The 17759-nt window shown below is 38.8% G+C and overlaps 1 protein-coding gene and 1 pseudogene across 1 annotated transcript; both read right to left on the minus strand.

Moving 5' to 3' along the window:
* Window positions 1–5147: 5147 nt before the first annotated feature.
* On the minus strand, window positions 5148–6077 carry LOC113881149 (annotated as a pseudogene).
* Window positions 6078–14046: 7969 nt separating this feature from the next.
* LOC113881206 (olfactory receptor 12D2-like) lies at window positions 14047–14973 on the minus strand. Its single transcript, XM_027524041.1, has one exon. It carries the CDS (start codon window positions 14971–14973, stop codon window positions 14047–14049), a length of 927 nt encoding a protein of 308 aa, XP_027379842.1.
* Between the last annotated feature and the right edge of the window lie 2786 nt (window positions 14974–17759).

Consider the following 17759-nt stretch of genomic DNA (forward strand, 5'->3'; position numbering starts at 1 on the left):
CGGACCCAAAACAATAAAGTAAATGGCAACGGGATCATACTTATCAGTAATTACCTTAAACCTAAATGGGTTGAATGCCCCAACCAAAAGACAAAGACTGGCTGAATGGATACAAAAACAAGACCCCTACATATGTTGTCTACAAGAGACCCACCTCAAAACAGGGGACACATACAGACTGAAAGTGAAGGGCTGGAAAAAGATTTTCCATGCAAATAGGGACCAAAAGAAAGCAGGAGTAGCAATACTCATATCAGATAAAATAGACTTTAAAACAAAGGCTGTGAAAAGAGACAAAGAAGGTGACTACATAATGATCAAAGGATCAATCCAAGAAGAAGATATAACAATTATAAATATATATGCACCCAACACGGGAGCACCACAGAACGTAAGACAAATGCTAACAAGTATGAAAGGAGAAATTAACAATAACACAATAATAGTGGGAGACTTTAATACCCCACTTACACCTATGGATAGATCAACTAAACAGAAAATTAACAAGGAAACACAAACTTTAAACGATACAATAGACCAGTTAGACCTAATTGATATCTATAGGACATTTCATCCCCAAACAATGAATTTCACCTTTTTCTCAAGCGCACATGGAACCTTCTCCAGGATAGATCACATCCTGGGCCATAAAGCTATCCTTGGTAAATTCAAAAAAATAGAAATCATTCCAAGCATTTTTTCTGACCACAATGCAGTAAGATTAGATCTCAATTACAGGAGAAAAACTATTAAAAATTCCAACATATGGAGGCTGAACAACACACTGCTGAATAACCAACAAATCACAGAAGAAATCAAAAAAGAAATCAAAATTTGCATAGAAACGAATGAAAATGAAAACACAACAACCCAAAACCTGTGGGACACGGTAAAAGCAGTCCTAAGGGGAAAGTTCATAGCAATACAGGCACACCTCAAGAAACAAGAAAAAAGTCAAATAAATAACCTAACTCTACACCTAAAGACACTAGAAAAGGAAGAAATGAAGAACCCCAGGGTTAGTAGAAGGAAAGAAATCTTAAAAATTAGAGCAGAAATAAATGCAAAAGAAACAAAAGAGACCATAGCAAAAATCAACAAAACCAAAAGCTGGTTCTTTAAAAGGATAAATAAAATTGACAAACCATTAGCCAGATTCATCAAGAAACAAAGGGAGAAAAATCAAATCAACAAAATCAGAAACGAAAATGGAGAGATCACAACAGACAACACAGAAATACAAAGGATCATAAGAGACTACTATCAACAATTATATGCCAATAAAATGGACAACGTGGAAGAAATGGACAAATTCTTAGAAAAGTACAACTTTCCAAAACTGGACCAGGAAGAAATAGAAAATCTTAAGAGACCCATCACAAGCACGGAAATTGAAACTGTAATCAAAAATCTTCCAGCAAACAAAAGCCCTGGTCCAGACGGCTTCACAGCTGAATTCTACCAAAAATTTAGAGAAGAGCTAACACCTATCCTGCTCAAACTCTTCCAGAAAATTGCAGAGGAAGGTAAACTTCCAAACTCATTTTATGAGGCCACCATCACCCTAATACCAAAACCTGACAAAGATGCCACAAAAAAAGAAAACTACAGGCCAATATCACTGATGAACATAGATGCAAAAATCCTTAACAAAATTCTAGCAATCAGAATCCAACAACACATTAAAAAGATCATACACCATGACCAAGTGGGCTTTATCCCAGGGATGCAAGGATTCTTCAATATCCGCAAATCAATCAATGTAATACACCACATTAACAAATTGAAAAATAAAAACCATATGATTATCTCAATAGATGCAGAGAAAGCCTTTGACAAAATTCAACATCCATTTATGATAAAAACTCTCCAGAAAGCAGGAATAGAAGGAACATACCTCAACATAATAAAAGCTATATATGACAAACCCACAGCAAACATTATCCTCAATGGTGAAAAATTGAAAGCATTTCCTCTAAAGTCAGGAACAAGACAAGGGTGCCCACTTTCACCATTACTATTCAACATAGTTTTGTTAGTTTTGGCCACAGCAATCAGAGCAGAAAAAGAAATAAAAGGAATCCAAATTGGAAAAGAAGAAGTAAAACTCTCACTATTTGCAGATGACATGATCCTCTACATAGAAAACCCTAAAGATTCCACCAGAAAATTACTAGAACTAATCAATGACTATAGTAAAGTTGCAGGATATAAAATCAACACACAGAAATCCCTTGCATTCCTATACACTAATAATGAGAAAACAGAAAGAGAAATTAAGGAAACAATTCCATTCACCATTGCAACGGAAAGAATAAAATACTTAGGAATATATCTACCTAAAGAAACTAAAGACCTATATATAGAAAACTATAAAACACTGGTGAAAGAAATCAAAGAGGACACTAATAGATGGAGAAATATACCATGTTCATGGATTGGAAGAATCAATATAGTGAAAATGAGTATACTACCCAAAGCAATTTATAGATTCAATGCAATCCCTATCAAGCTACCAACGGTATTCTTCACAGAGCTAGAACAAATAATTTCACAATTTGTATGGAAATACAAAAAACCTCGAATAGCCAAAGCGATCTTGAGAAAGAAGAATGGAACTGGAGGAATCAACCTACCTGACTTCAGGCTCTACTACAAAGCCACAGTTATCAAGACAGTATGGTACTGGCACAAAGACAGAAATATTGATCAATGGAATAAAATAGAAAGCCCAGAGATAAATTCACGCACATATGGACACCTTATCTTTGACAAAGGAGGCAAGAATATACAATGGATTAAAGACAATCTCTTTAACAAGTGGTGCTGGGAAATCTGGTCAACCACTTGTAAAAGAATGAAACTGGACCACTTTCTAACACCATACACAAAAATAAACTCAAAATGGATTAAAGATCTAAATGTAAGACCAGAAACTATAAAACTCCTAGAGGAGAACATAGGCAAAACAGTCTCCGACATACATCACAGCAGGATCCTCTATGACCCACCTCCCAGAATATTGGAAATAAAAGCAAAAGTAAACAAATGGGACCTAATTAACCTTAAAAGCTTCTGCACATCAAAGGAAACTATTAGCAAGGTGAAAAGACAGCCTTCAGAATGGGAGAAAATAATAGCAAATGAAGCAACCAACAAACAACTAATCTCAAAAATATACAAGCAACTCCTACAGCTCAATTCCAGAAAAATAAACGACCCAATCAAAAAATGGGCCAAAGAACTAAATAGACATTTCTCCAAAGAAGACATACAGATGGCTAACAAACACATGAAAAGATGCTCAACATCACTCATTATCAGAGAAATGCAAATCAAAACCACTATGAGGTACCATTTCACACCAGTCAGAATGGCTGCGATCCAAAAGTCTACAAATAATAAATGCTGGAGAGGGTGTGGAGAAAAGGGAACCCTCTTACACTGTTGGTGGGTATGCAAACTAGTACAGCCACTATGGAGAACAGTGTGGAGATTCCTTCAAAAACTGGAAATAGAACTGCCTTATGATCCAGCAATCCCACTGCTGGGCATACACACTGAGGAAACCAGAAGGGAAAGAGACACGTGTACCCCAATGTTCATCGCAGCACTGTTTATAATAGCCAAGACATGGAAGCAACCTAGATGTCCATCAGCAGATGAATGGATAAGAAAGCAGTGGTACATATACACAATGGAGTATTACTCAGCCATTAAAAAGAATACATTTGAATCAGTTCTAATGAGGTGGATGAAACTGGAGCCTATTATACAGAGTGAAGTAAGCCAGAAGGAAAAACATAAATACAGTATACTAACGCATATATATGGAATTTAGAAAGATGGTAACAATAACCCGGTGTATGAGACAGCAAAAGAGACACTGATGTATAGAACAGTATTATGGACTCTGTGGGAGAGGGAGAGGGTGGGAAGATTTGGGAGAATGGCAATGAAACATGTAAAATATCATGTAGGAAACGAGTTGCCAGTCCAGGTTCGATGCACGATGCTGGATGCTTGGGGCTGGTGCACTGGGACGGCCCAGAGGGATGGTATGGGGAGGGAGGAGGGAGGAGGGTTCGGGATGGGGAACACATGTATACCTGTGGCGGATTCATTTTGATATTTGGCAAAACTAATACAATTATGTAAAGTTTAAAAATAAAATTAGAAAAAAAAATAAAATTTAAAAAAAAAAAAAAAAGAAAAAATGCATAGGCCAGGTTCCAGTCTCTTATTCATGGTGATGATACTGGCAGTATTATGGGGAAAGAGCAGAAGATGTTAATTTGTAACGTGATGCTAATGACAAAAAAATGGTACTGACTATAGTAAAGCTGATGGTGAAAATCTTCATAATTAAACCAGTGATAGCCATGGAAATGATGGTCAAAATGGTGGTAATGATGAGAACAGATGACTAAATTTCAATACTATTAGTGTTATAAGTCAACTTTAAAGAACAGCTCATCAAATCCGCTCTTAAGTACACTATTTTTAGCTAATATACCTAATTATATATATTATAATCTAATATTTATGGTATATATATATATATATAATATATGAGAAGGAAATGACAACCCACTCCAGTATTCTTGCCTGGAGAATACCACAGACAGAGGAGCCTAGAGGGCTGCAGTCCTTGGGGTTGCAACAGTCCTGCACGACTTAGTGAGTAAACCATGACAACCTGAAGTGGGCTTCCCTAGTGGATCAGACTGCCTGCAAATGCAGGAGACCCAGATTCGATCCTTGGGTCAGGAAGATCCTCTGGAGAAGGGAATGACAACTTACTCCAGTATTCTTGCCTGGAGAATTCCATGGACAAGAGGAGACTGATGGGCTACAGTCCATGGTGTCACAAAGAGTTGGACACAACTGAGTGACTAACAATTTCACTTTGACATCTTACTGATATATTTTGATATAATAATATAGATAATATATAATATATAAACCTAGAGCTAGCAGTTAAAGTGGGTTCTAACAACTAGTTCTCCTAATTTCTAGTTCTCCTAAAGAACTAGTGTTCTTTATGCTATAGCATATCTATACTGTGCAATAGCCTCACTTTATCAGTGTGGTGGTGAAGAGTGTGATTTTTTTCCCCCAAAAACACTTGTTTCTTGGAATTATTCCTAATGCCATGAGCTCTCTATGCCCAGAACCCTTTTCAGGGAACTCTCCACATCCTTATTTCTTAGACTATAAATGAAAGGATTGAGAGTGGGGGTTACCAGGGCATACATGACAGCAGCACCCAGCTCCCCAGAGGCATGAGAAGCTGACGGGGACTTCAGGTAGGTGGCAAAGACCGAGCTGTAGAAGAGGATGACCATGGAGAAGTGGGAGCTGCATGTGGCCAGGGCTTTCTTTTTGCCTTGTGCTGATGGGCTCCAAGCTACAACAAGGAAAATATGGGCATAGGAGCTTATGATGCAGAGGAGAGGGCTGATTCCTAAGAGTCTTGTCAGAACCATCATCAGGTCCTCATTGAGGTGGGTATCAGAGCAGCAAAGTCTAAAGAGTGGTCCGAAATCACAGAAAAAGTGGGGAAGTTCTTGATTAGTCTAGAATGAGAACTGGGATAGCAACAGGGCATGGACAAGAGAGATAGAGTGGACCACTCCCCATGACCCACCCACCAGCAGTGCACATCTGCAAGGAGTCATTAGGAGTCCATAGTACAGGGGATGGCAGATGGCAGCGTAGCGGCTGATAGCTGTGGCCATCAAAAGCAGATTGTCCATATCAGCAAAAACTGCAAAGAAATTTAATTGGGCCAGACACTCAGAGAAGGAGATCAATCTGCTGCTGGTCCACAAAGTCTCCAGCATTTAGTGGGCTGTGGTGGTAGTGAAGCAGAGGTCGACCAGGGAGAGCTGGCTGAGGAAGAAGTACATGGGGGTGTGGAGGTGGATGTCAGTGCCAATAGCCAGCAGCAGTAGTGAGTTTCCTAAGAGACTCAGCAAGTAGAGGGCCAGGAAGAGACCAAAGAGGAGCTGTGGTTTGTCTGGGTCACTGGACAGTCCTGAGAGGACAAAGTCAGGGTTCTTACTGCAGTTCATTTCAGGTCTTGATGGGTTACAAGAAAAGAATCATCATGAAGAGGATTCACTACAGTTAGCTAGAACCTTGGATCCTTTCTCTTGGCAATGGGTTTTCCTTATACCACCAATGGGAAGAATGGATAAACAACTAAAATAGCAATGGGGAGGACAAGGGTTGTACCTCACAAAAGATGGTCAAATTAAGGAGACATCAAGGTAAGAGAATGAAAGAAACCACAGAGACGTCCTGGAGTTAGGAACGCGTAACGAGTTTTCTTAATAAAATTTTGTGTGATTGGTATTTAACTACTTGCTTGTGCATCTGTTTTCTTCTCAAGACCACGAGTCTTTCAAGGCAGAAGTGATGTTTCAGTACTTAGCTCAGTGTCTGGCACATGGAAGGGGCTCAATAAATACTCCCACCCACACTCACAGTGACTATTTTAGTTCAAGGTTTGTGACTGGCTGGAGAACTGTTATCCTCCTATTTTAACATGGATCTTGCCCCATCCAATATGTTCTCCATACTGTGGTCAGTGTGATCCTTAAAAAAAAAAAAAATCTCATCATGTCACTTCTTTATTTAAAAATTGGTCTCTACCCATGGAACTCTGCTCAATAATTTGTGGCAGCCTGGATGGGATGAGAGTTTGGGGGAGAATTCACACAAGTGTATGTATGGCTGAGTCTGTTTACTGTCCACCTAAAAGTATTACAACATTGTTAGTTGGCTATAGTCCAGTATAAAATAAAAAGTTTAAAAAAGAAAATGAAGAAAATAAAATAGATAAGCAACAAGGATATATTGTATAGCACAAAGAATTACAGCCATTATCCTGTAATAACTTTTAATGAAGCATAATCTGTAAAAAATACTGAATTACTATGCTACACACCTGAAACTACTATAATTATTCAGTTCAGTTCAGTTCAGTTCAGTCGATCAGTCGTTTCTGACTCTTTGCCATCCCATGAATCGCAGCACGCCAGGCCTCCCTATCCATCACCAACTCCTGGAGTTCACTCAGACTCACGTCCATCGAGTCAGTCATGCTATCCAGCCATCTCATCCTCCGTCGTCCCCTTCTCCTCCTGCCCTCAATCCCTCCCAGCATCAGAGTCTTTTCCAATGAGTCAACTCTTCGCATGAGGTGGCCAAAGTATTGGAGTTTCAGCTTTAGCATTATTCCTTCCAAAGAACAGCCAGGCCTGATCTCCTTTAGGATGGACTGGTTGGATCTCTTTGCAGTCCAAGGGACTCTCAATAGTCTTCTCAAATACCACAGTTCAAAAGCATCAATTCTTCGGTGCTCAGCCTTCTTCACAGTCCAACTCTCACATTCATACATGACCACTGGAAAAACCATAGCGTTGACTAGATGAACATTTGTTGGCAAAGTAATGTCTCTGCTTTTCAATATGCTATATAGGTTGGTCATAACTTTCCTTCCAAGGAGTAAGCGTCTTTTAATTTCATGGCTGCAGTCACCATCTGCAGCGATTTTGGAGCCCAAAAAAATAAAGTCTGACACTGTTTCCACTGTTTCCCCATCTATTTCCCATGAAGTGATGGGACCAGATGCCATGATCTTCGTTTTCTGAATGTTGAGTTTTAAGCCAACTTTTTCACTCACCTCTTTCACTTTCATCAAGAGGCTTTTTAGTTCCTCTTTACTTTCTGCTATAAGGGTGGTGTCATCTGCATATCTGAGGTTTTGATATTTCTCCTGGCAATCTTGATTCCAGCTTGTGCTTCTTCCAGTCCAGTGTTTCTCATGATGTACTCTGCATAAAATTAAATAAGCAGGGTGACAATAAACAGCCTTGATGTACTCCTTTTCCTATTTGGAACCAGTCTGTTGTTCCATGTCCAGTTGTAACTGTTGCTTCCTGATCTGCATACAAATTTCCCAAGAGGCAGGTAGGTGGTCTGGTATTCCCATCTTTTTCAGAATTTTCTATGGTTTATTGTGATCCACACAGTCAAAGGTTTTGGTATAGTCAATAAAGCAGAAATAAATGTTTTTCTGGAACTCTCTTGCTTTTTTGATGATCCAGCGGATGTTGGCAATTGGTCTCTGGTTCCTCTGCCTTTTCTAAAACCAGCTTGAACATCTGGCAGTTCACGGTTCACATAGTGCTGAAGCCTGGCTTTAGAGAAATGCAAATCAAAACTATAATGAGGTATCACCTCACACTGGTCAGAATGGCCATCATTAAAAAGTCTACAAATAACAAATTCTGGAGGGTATGGGGAAAAGAGAATTGTCCTACATTGTATATGGGAACGTAAGCTGGTATAACCACTATGAAAAACCATATGAAGTTTTTCTCAAAAAACTAAAAATAGAGCTGCTATAGAATGTATGATTCAGCATTTCCACTCCTGGACATATACTCAGACAAAACTATGATTCAGAAAGATGCATGTACCCTTATGTTCATAGCAGCAGCACTATTTATAATAGCCAAAACATAAACACAACCTCAAAGTCCATGGACAGATGAATGGATAAAGAAGATGTTTTATATAAACTTATATATATTGTCATACTAGGTGAAGTAAGGATGAGATGGTTGGATGGCATCACCGACTCAATGGACATAAGTATGAGTTGACTCTGGGAGATCGTGAAGGACAGGGAAGCCTGGCATGCTGTAGTTCATGGGGTTGCAAAGAGTCAGACACGACTGAGTGACTAAACAGCAACAAAAGTGAAGTAAATCAGAAAGAGATAAATACCATATGATACCACTTATATATGAAAAACCCTAACATGTCTGACAAAGCTCATTTGGTGAGCTTCATGTCACCAGCTTCATCTCACACCACAGTCCATTATCATCTGCTCCCAGCAACACTGTCTGCACTGCATTGCCTTGTATGGCCCACGTTCCTTCTCATTATTCTGAGTCAGCTCTAGCTCATCCTTCTAACCTTGGCTCTATTGGTGACTTTCTTAGGAAAGTCTTCTGTGGCCTCTTTGACAAAGAAAACCCTTCCTGTCTAGGCTCTTGGTCAATTGTTGAAGTTGTAATATGGAGGATGTAATCACATTTATTTTTTTTTTAATATTTAAGTTATTTAGTTAATGTTGGTCTCCCTAACAAGGTTTTCCTCTCTTGTGTATCTCTAGCACTTGGAATGCTAAATATGGTATTTGTCAGAAAACGAATAAATTGGTTAATGAAAAGTGAAGGCAGGAGAGGACAATACATTGTCTTCTTCCAAAAGTCCTCTTCCATTTTAAGAATAAAACTTTTTACCAACAAAATATTGTTGTACCAACATGGGTTGGAAACATTGATCCATCTAATTCCTTCATCCATCAACTTTAGACCAATGGTTAGAAATTTTATTTCCTATAAAATGTCCTTCATTTCAGACCCTTTCTCACCTTTTAAATTGTTATCCTCTTTGAGCTTTCTCTAATCAACTCACTTCCAGTTAGTTTCACATTTCATCAGCAGCTTAACATGCTTCACTGTTTCTACTCTCTAGTAACTAAAATCCACGCCATTGGCATCCATGCCATCAGCATCTGAAACAAATTTTGTGGGAATATGTGCATACGTATAGCTTATTCACATTTGTGTACAGCAGAAACTAACACAACATTGTGAAAGAAAGTGAAAGTGAAGTTGCCTAGTCATGTCTGACTCTTTGTGATCCCGTGGACTGTAGCCTACCAGGCTCCTCCATCCATCAGATTCTCCAGGCAAGAGTACTGGAGTGGGTTGCCATTTCCTTCTCCATGGAATCTTCCCGACCCAGGGATTGAACCTGGGTCTGCTGCATTGCAGGCAGACACTTTACCCTCTGAGCCACCAGGGAAGTCCATTGTAAAGCAATTATATTCTAATTTTAAAAAATCTGCATTCAGGAGACCCACCATGTAGACTCCTTTCCAGTCTTCTTGGCTGGTTACTGCTCTTCTTCCTTATTATGTACTTCTGGCCATCTCCTCTTCTCTGTCTTCTAGTTCTGGGCTTTATATAGCTATAAACATATAATTCTCCAAGTATACCTTAAATTTCAACTTATTTTCCTAACTCTAGACTTACATATTTAACTTCCAACTACATAGTTGTACTGTAGCAATTTAACGCTTTAATATATTTTCTTACAGATGGCTTGATTTATGTACTGCATTGGAAAAAGATACACAAAACATTATGCAGTCCGTCAAGTGCAGAACTTGAACTCTCTGTGGTCCACTTGGAAGGCTGATCCCATTACTCCATGTGCTAAATGACGTCTTCAACTCGTGCCTCTGGCTTCCCTAATCTCTATAAACGGTGACCTTAGAAATCTTTATTCTATCCAATGATACTGGTGAGTGGATGGGAAAGAACAAAGAATCCAGGGCCTTGGCATACATTGATGACACTGGGCAAAGGCAATGTAGTTTAGAAGCTGAGCATTATCAATATTTATCTCTTTTGAGATCAGAAAGATTTTGGCAGCAGAAGAAATCATTTTGGCCCTAGAGACAGTTCCCAAAGTTACTCATTAGAAAAAAACCTGGAGGAATTTTCTGTTGAGAAAATTTCCTATAGATAGGTTTGAGGAATGAAATCAACAATTAAACAGAAGTCTAATATTGATTTGGACATGGAATTTGAAAGATGACTTAAAACTCACAATTTTGTCTAGTCACTGCCCTCTCTCCTTATATAAGAATAGTTTGAAAAGACTAACATAGAGCCATAACATGTTATATGTGTCCTTTTGTTTTTATTTTTCTGAGAACTTTTGTCATACAAATATACTGAAATATAACAAATTGTTTCATACCTCTATTGATAAAGTCATCTGAGTTGAGACTTGAAATATTAACCAGAGTCAGTGATTCTCTGCTGTACTCTTACCAATTTCTGAATCACTGAATTATGCAATTTAATTAAATAAGTGTTTAACCACCTGTGTTACAGGGTGTCATGTAGCAATAGGTAACCGTGTGCTCTTCTATAATTTACAGCATCCATGTAGGTACAGTCAGTCAGTTCAGTTGCTCCATCATGTCCAACTCTTTGCAACCCCATGCACTGTAGCATGCCAGGCTTCCCTGTCCATCACCAACTCCCAGAGCTTACTCAAACTCATGTACATCCAGTCAGTGATGCCATCCAACCATTTCATGCTCTGTCATCCCCTTCTCCTCCTGCCTTCAATCTTTCCCACCATCAGGGTCTTTTTCAATGACTCAGTTCTTCCCATCAGGGGGCCAAAGTATTGGAGTTTCAGCTTAGCATCAGTCCTTCCAGTGAATATTCAGGACTGATTTCCTTTAGGATTGACAGGCTTGATCTCCCTGCAGTCACAGGGACTCATAGGGTCTTCTTCAACACCACAGTTTAAAAGCATCAATTCTTTGGTGCTCAGCTTTCTTTATAGTCCAACTCTCACATCCATACATGACTACTGGAAAAACCATAGCTTTGACTAGATGGACCTTTGTTGGCAAAGTAATGTCTCTGATTTTTAATATGCTGCCTAGGTTGGTAATAGCTTTTTTTCCAAGAAGCAAGTGTCTTTTAATTTCATGGCTGCAGTCACCATTTGCAGTGATTTTGGAGGCCCTCAAAATACAATCATTTACTATTTCCATTGTTTCTCCGTCTATTTGCCATGAAGCAACAGGACCTGATGCCATGATCTTAGTTTTTGAATGTTGAGTTTAAGCCAAGTTTCTCACTCTCCGCTATTACTTTCCTCAAGAGGCTCTTTAGTTCTTCTTTACTTTGTGCTATAAGGGTGGTGTCATATACGCATCCGAGGTTATTGATATTTCTCCCGATAATCTTGATTCCAGCTTGTGCTTCACCCAGCCCAGCATTTCACATGATGTACTCTGCATATAAGTTGAATAAGCAGGGTGACAATACCCATGTATATTGGATTACATAAAAAATTCTGATCAATAGGAATTCTAGTCTGAGATAGTTCAGAGTATAAAATGCTTTCTCCCCATACATTCTTTTATAAACAAAACTGGAATTAAGAGACCAAAGAAGATAGAGTAGGAAGATGGAAGAACTATGTGAGCTAGGTTAGAACCAAATTCTTTGCTTTACAAAAGTGGATGTAAACAATTTGGATAGTCTGTTCATGAACTCAAAATATCCTTTTATAACTTTTCAGTCTGTATCTCTATTATTTATTTAGTAGTCTTATTTATTTATTTATTGGTTGCACGGCCTGGCTTGTGGGATCTTAGTTCTCTAATCAGGCGTTGAACCTAGGCCCTTGGCAGTGAAAATGTAGAATGCTAACCACTGGACACCAGGGAATCCTATATCTCTAAATAGTTGGGAATGCTGGTATCCACTATAGTTTCAGGTCCAGTGACACTTCATGGAACGTAGAAAGTGAGGAACATAGTAATTCTTGTCTATTAGCTCCAAAAATACTTCCACAAAGAAAGCTGAGTGCCGAAGAATTGATGCTTTTGAACTGTGGTGTTGGAGAAGACTCTTGAGAGTCCCTAGGAATGCAAGGAGATCCAACCAGTCAATCCTAAAGGAAATCAGTCCTGAATATTCACTGGAAGGGATGATGCTAAAGCTGAAAGTCCGATACTTCGGCCACCTGATGCAAAGAACTGACTCATTGGAAAAGATCCTGATGCTGGGAAAGATTGAAGGCAGGAGAATGGGACAACAGAGGGTGAGATGGTTGGATGGCATCACTGAATCCATGTATATGAGTTTGAGCAAGGTTCAGGAGTTGGTGATGGACAGGGAACCTGGCGTGCTGCAGTCCATGTGGTCTCAAAGAGTCGGATACGACTGAATGACTGAACTGAACTGAATTACTATTTGATAGCTTTCACTTAGTATAAATTTGGTAATAGGCAAGGAAAACAAACTTGATGAATTCTTCATATTTCACTGGTATTATATCATATTCTATCACATTACAATCTGTGAAAATGAGTATAGAAATCAAAAACAAAATAAATAATAAGGAAGAATTTTGAAGCTCAATTTTCTATGACCAGAAATTGAAGGGAAAATAACAAATCAACGAGCAAGGAAGATATTCCTGAGATTTTTTTTCGTGCTGCCTCCACTTTTAGCAATATTTTATAGTAATCTTTGACAGGTTGTCCATTTGAATTATAAAGCATCTTTGGAGTCTGAGTTCACAATTTATCTTTGTTAATTAGTACTCAAAGCATTATTTGTTTTAATTACTTACTTGCTTCCTTGCTTGGAGAAAAAGAAATCATGATATATTGCTTAAAAATTTTCTTAACTCATATATGAGTTAACATTTATTTTTCTATTTGAGTAACCATAGCCCTACACTCAAATTCTTAAAATAAAACAGCATAATAACTTTATTGTTCACTTTACAATATGTTAATTTACAGGAAACATGCAGATTAACAAGCCTTAGTATTATCCAACTGTACAATATATGCATATTTGAGGCAAATTTCTGTATCTGATTTTATTCAAGAACACACAAGAATACGTAACCAAATAGTTTTATCAACTTATATCCCCCACACAAATTCAACATTAAGATTCCAAGGGGCTTCCCTAATGGCTTAGTGGTATAGAATCTGCCTGCCAATATAGGAGACACTGGTTTGATCCCTGATCTGGGAAGATCCCACAATTAAGCCCACTTGCATAACAGGAGAAGCCACTGCACTGAGACACCTGAGCACCATAACTAGAGAGAAGCCCCCACTCGCTGAAACCAGAGAAAAGGCTGCCACAGCAATGAAGACTCAGCACAGACCAAAAAAAAAAAGATTATGTGGATAATGTTCTGTTTGTTCAAGATTCCCTTACATTACCTAGTCACACACTGTTAACACAACTAGACTGGACTTTCCCATTTATTTTTCTTTATATAATGCCTTCTGTTTCACAAACAGTAAACAATTAGAAAAGCAGTCTAATTTCACATCTCAACTTTCTCATAGCCTTTTTACTGATGCCTTGGAGGAATTCTCTAGATTTCTTAGGGTCAGAGTCTCCTTCTGATTACCCTCCTCAAAGCCCCTTCTACTTCCTTGTTCCTCAAAGTATAGATCAGTGGATTTAGTACAGGAGTGATCACACTGTACATAATGGCAATGATCCATTCCTGGTCCACAGAGCTACCTGAGGCAGGACGAATATAAGTGAAAACAACAGGGGCATAGAAAAGAACAACTACCATGAAGTGGGAGGCACACGTGGACAGTGCTTTATGGAGCATGCTGCAAGAACGGGTCTTGAAGAAAAGATAGATAATAATATAGAAATAGGAGAGAAAGGTTAGAGAGAATGGACCCATGGCAATGGCCCCTGTCACAGAATGAAGTAGCCATTCATTGAGGTCAGTGTTCCCACAGGCCAACTCCAGCAATGGCTTAACATCACACAAGAAGTGATAGATACAGTTGGAGCCACAGAAGTTTAAGCGAGAGGTCATTACTGAGTGCAGCAGGGCATGGAAAAAACCAATGATCCAGATAGTGACAGCCATCTGGCTACAGACCTGATGATTCATGATAAGAGTGTAATGAAGTGGTTTGCAGATAGCCACAAAGTGGTCAAAGGCCATCATAGCCAACAACATGGACTCTGTGCTGCCCAGGAAGTGGAAGAAATGAAGCTGGCTTATGCATCCCAAGAAAGAAATTGTTTTGTGGATAGAGAGGAAGTTCTCCACCATCTTTGGCAGAGTCACTGTGGAGTAGCAGATATCTAGACATGACAGGTTTCCCAGGAAAAAATACATAGGAGAATGGAGTCTTGAATCAGAGATGACAACCATCATGATGACTCCATTCCCAGCCATATTGACAATGTAAATTGCAAGGAAAATCACAAAGAGAACAGGTTGCAGTACCTGGATGTCTGTCACTCCTAGGAGGAGAAATTCAGTGACTGAGGTTTGATTCAGCATCACTTGAAAGAAAAGACAAAATAAGATATGAAATTATATCTCTCATGGGAACCAGAGTCCTGCAGGTGAGGATTTCCCATCTAGACAAAAATATTTTGAGGGAGAGCTTTGTTGTTTTAGGGCTTACCTGTTGGCTCAGTGGTAACGAAGCAACCTATAAATGCAAGAGACATGGATTCAACTCCTGGGTCAGGAAGATCCCCTGGAGGAAGAAATGGCAAATCTCTCCAGTATTCTTGCCTGGAAAATTCTGTGAACAGGGCAGTCTAGAGGGCTACAGTCTATGGGGTTGGAAAAAGTTGGATATAACTGAGCACATACTCAAAGTTTGGGAAACTTGTGAGTGGAGAAGAAAAAGATTCGATGTGACCTCAATAAAAAAGTGAATTAACTAGGAAACATTTCTAAGGATCCCATGGGATATTCACCTTTATATCTAGAGAATATTTGTAGTAATTATCTAACCTTTATTACACCTTTACTGAAGGCTGGCACCAAGGAATTCAGAGTAGCTTTCCTTAATAACCATGTGTATTTTGTATATTGTTAAATTTTATCATTCCTGCTTAAGATACACATGATATGCCAAATGTTGTTTTTGGTTCTCTACCCACAAAACAAAATTGTATCAAAAATTCATTTGGAGGAAAAAACCTTTTCCTACGGTTTAAAGAAAACAGCAGTCAGACTTTCTGTACTAAATAATTTATTTCACTGAATCTTTAGAGATTACTCATTTACTTTGATGAATGTCTAGAGGTATGGCACTAAAATATAGGCAGTAGCTGCTGCTGCTGCTAAGTCACTTCAGTCGTGTTCGACTCTGTGTGACCCCATAGACGGCAGTCCACCAGGCTCCCCCGTCCCTGGGATTCTCCAGGCAAGAACACTGGAGTGGGTTGCCATTTCCTTCTCCAATGCATGAAAATTAAAAGTGAAAGTGAAGTCGCTCAGTCGTGTCTGACTCTTAGTGACCCCGTGGGCTGCAGGCTACCAGGCTCCCCCGTCCATGGGATTTTCCAGGCAGGAGTACTGGAGTGGGATGCCAGAGCTTTCATAATCCACCAATACAATGTCCATCATTAAACAGGAAACCAACTCTAAGTCCTCGGTATGTAAATTTAACACTAACAAGAAATCAGGGAATATGGGCAATTTAGAGCCTATTTCATTCTCTTACCTGACTCAGTGTTCAAATTTATAGTTAAGAAAGTTGATCAGAAAAATAAACAGTAGAAAACTATGAAAAATAAAGAGTAGAAAAATGTTTGAAGTGATAGTTTATATTGGGATTATAATATAAGCTCTTCATATTCCAAAACCTCTTGTTTCTGAAATTCTTTATTTGTTTATGATCCATGGTTCTTTAGATATATAAACTCTGAGATAGGGTGTCCCCTGGGTTTGAGAGGAGTATTGTAAGAATAAACAAGATAGCTTTCTATACCTGCAACATAAGAGAATTCTCCTTGGGGAATTCTTATCTTGAGTTCCATTTCTTTTTTTTTTTTTTCATTTTTCCTCTTTTCCTTCCTGTTTCTTTCTTAGTTTCAGAACCACATCCAGTACAATTCTCAGTGGCCTCAAGTTTTCTTAAATTATCTTTCATTTCCTGGGACAGAGGTATGGATACACTTTCTCATCTTGGGACCTGCATTGGAAAAACTATAAAATGGAAGGAAATTGGGCTATGACATTTAAGGCATGAGGGTCAGTTATATTTATTTAATCCATATAGAAAAATGATTATCTTTAAATATTCTCCTAATTTATTACTGTGGCTCTATGGAAAATAGAGGAATAAGGAAAAATAGTAGTGCTTTGTTTCTTTTCAATCTGACTTTTCACTGTTGGTATTAACACTAAATTATTTCCTTTAATTTTGAAATTCCCAAGCTCACATTTCCCTCTAGGAGAATGAAGCTGGTCTCTCATTGTGTATCTTTACTTCTTGCTATACTCTTTAGGTAAAAATATTCTATCTGCCTTATCCAAAGGATATCTATATGTGTTCTGACATCTATCCAAGCTTTAATTCCAATCACAAATGCCATGTCCTTTGTCCATCTTTCTATTGCAAATCACTTTTTTTTGCTATGCAGAAGTTCACTGTATATTCATCACATTAATAATTTCTTGTTCTAGTATATGCTATGAATATAATACAAGTGGATAGCAATTATTGTGTGCTCATTGTGTAAGTGATGTTTCTGAGTCTATGTATTTGTACTTCCATCCTTTCTTCTATATGTTTAAAGTGATGCCAAAAGTGCTGGAGGACTTCCTGCAGAAGGCATTCATCTCTATGACTGGTTCCTTGACCCAGTTCTTTATCTTTGGCTCTCTAGGGACAACTGGATGCTCCTGATTGGTGGTCAAAGAAGATAATCACTACTGAATAATTGTTACCCTCGCTGCCACTCAGTCCCAGACGGTACTTGGGGCTGGTGGGCATAGCCTGGCTTTTTGGCTTCATGGTAGATGGATTGGTTGTGGCCCTGGTGGCCTGGCAGAGGTCCAGTGGCCCAATCACATTAGCCAATTTTACTGTGACTTCACGCCTTTGTGAAGACTGGCCCGCTCAGATCCTAGAGTCAGTGGTCCAGGTGACAAAATGCATTCATTCATTGTGTGGTTATCTCACTATTCCTCTTGGACTGATTCTGATATCTTATGCCTGGATTGTAGTGATTGTATTGGCAGTTCTTGCTGTGGTCAGCAAGAGAAAGGCTCACCCACATGGTCCTCCTACCTAGCTATAACGTTCACATGCTGTGAAATTATCA

The sequence above is a fragment of the Bos indicus x Bos taurus genome, chromosome 23 (genome assembly GCF_003369695.1).
Source record: "Bos indicus x Bos taurus breed Angus x Brahman F1 hybrid chromosome 23, Bos_hybrid_MaternalHap_v2.0, whole genome shotgun sequence".
NCBI lineage: Eukaryota > Metazoa > Chordata > Mammalia > Artiodactyla > Bovidae > Bos > Bos indicus x Bos taurus.

Bases quoted from the DNA above. Each gene is read 5' to 3' on its own strand.
- LOC113881206 (XM_027524041.1), bottom strand. From the start codon at position 14,973: ATGCTGAATCAAACCTCAGTCACTGAATTTCTCCTCCTAGGAGTGACA.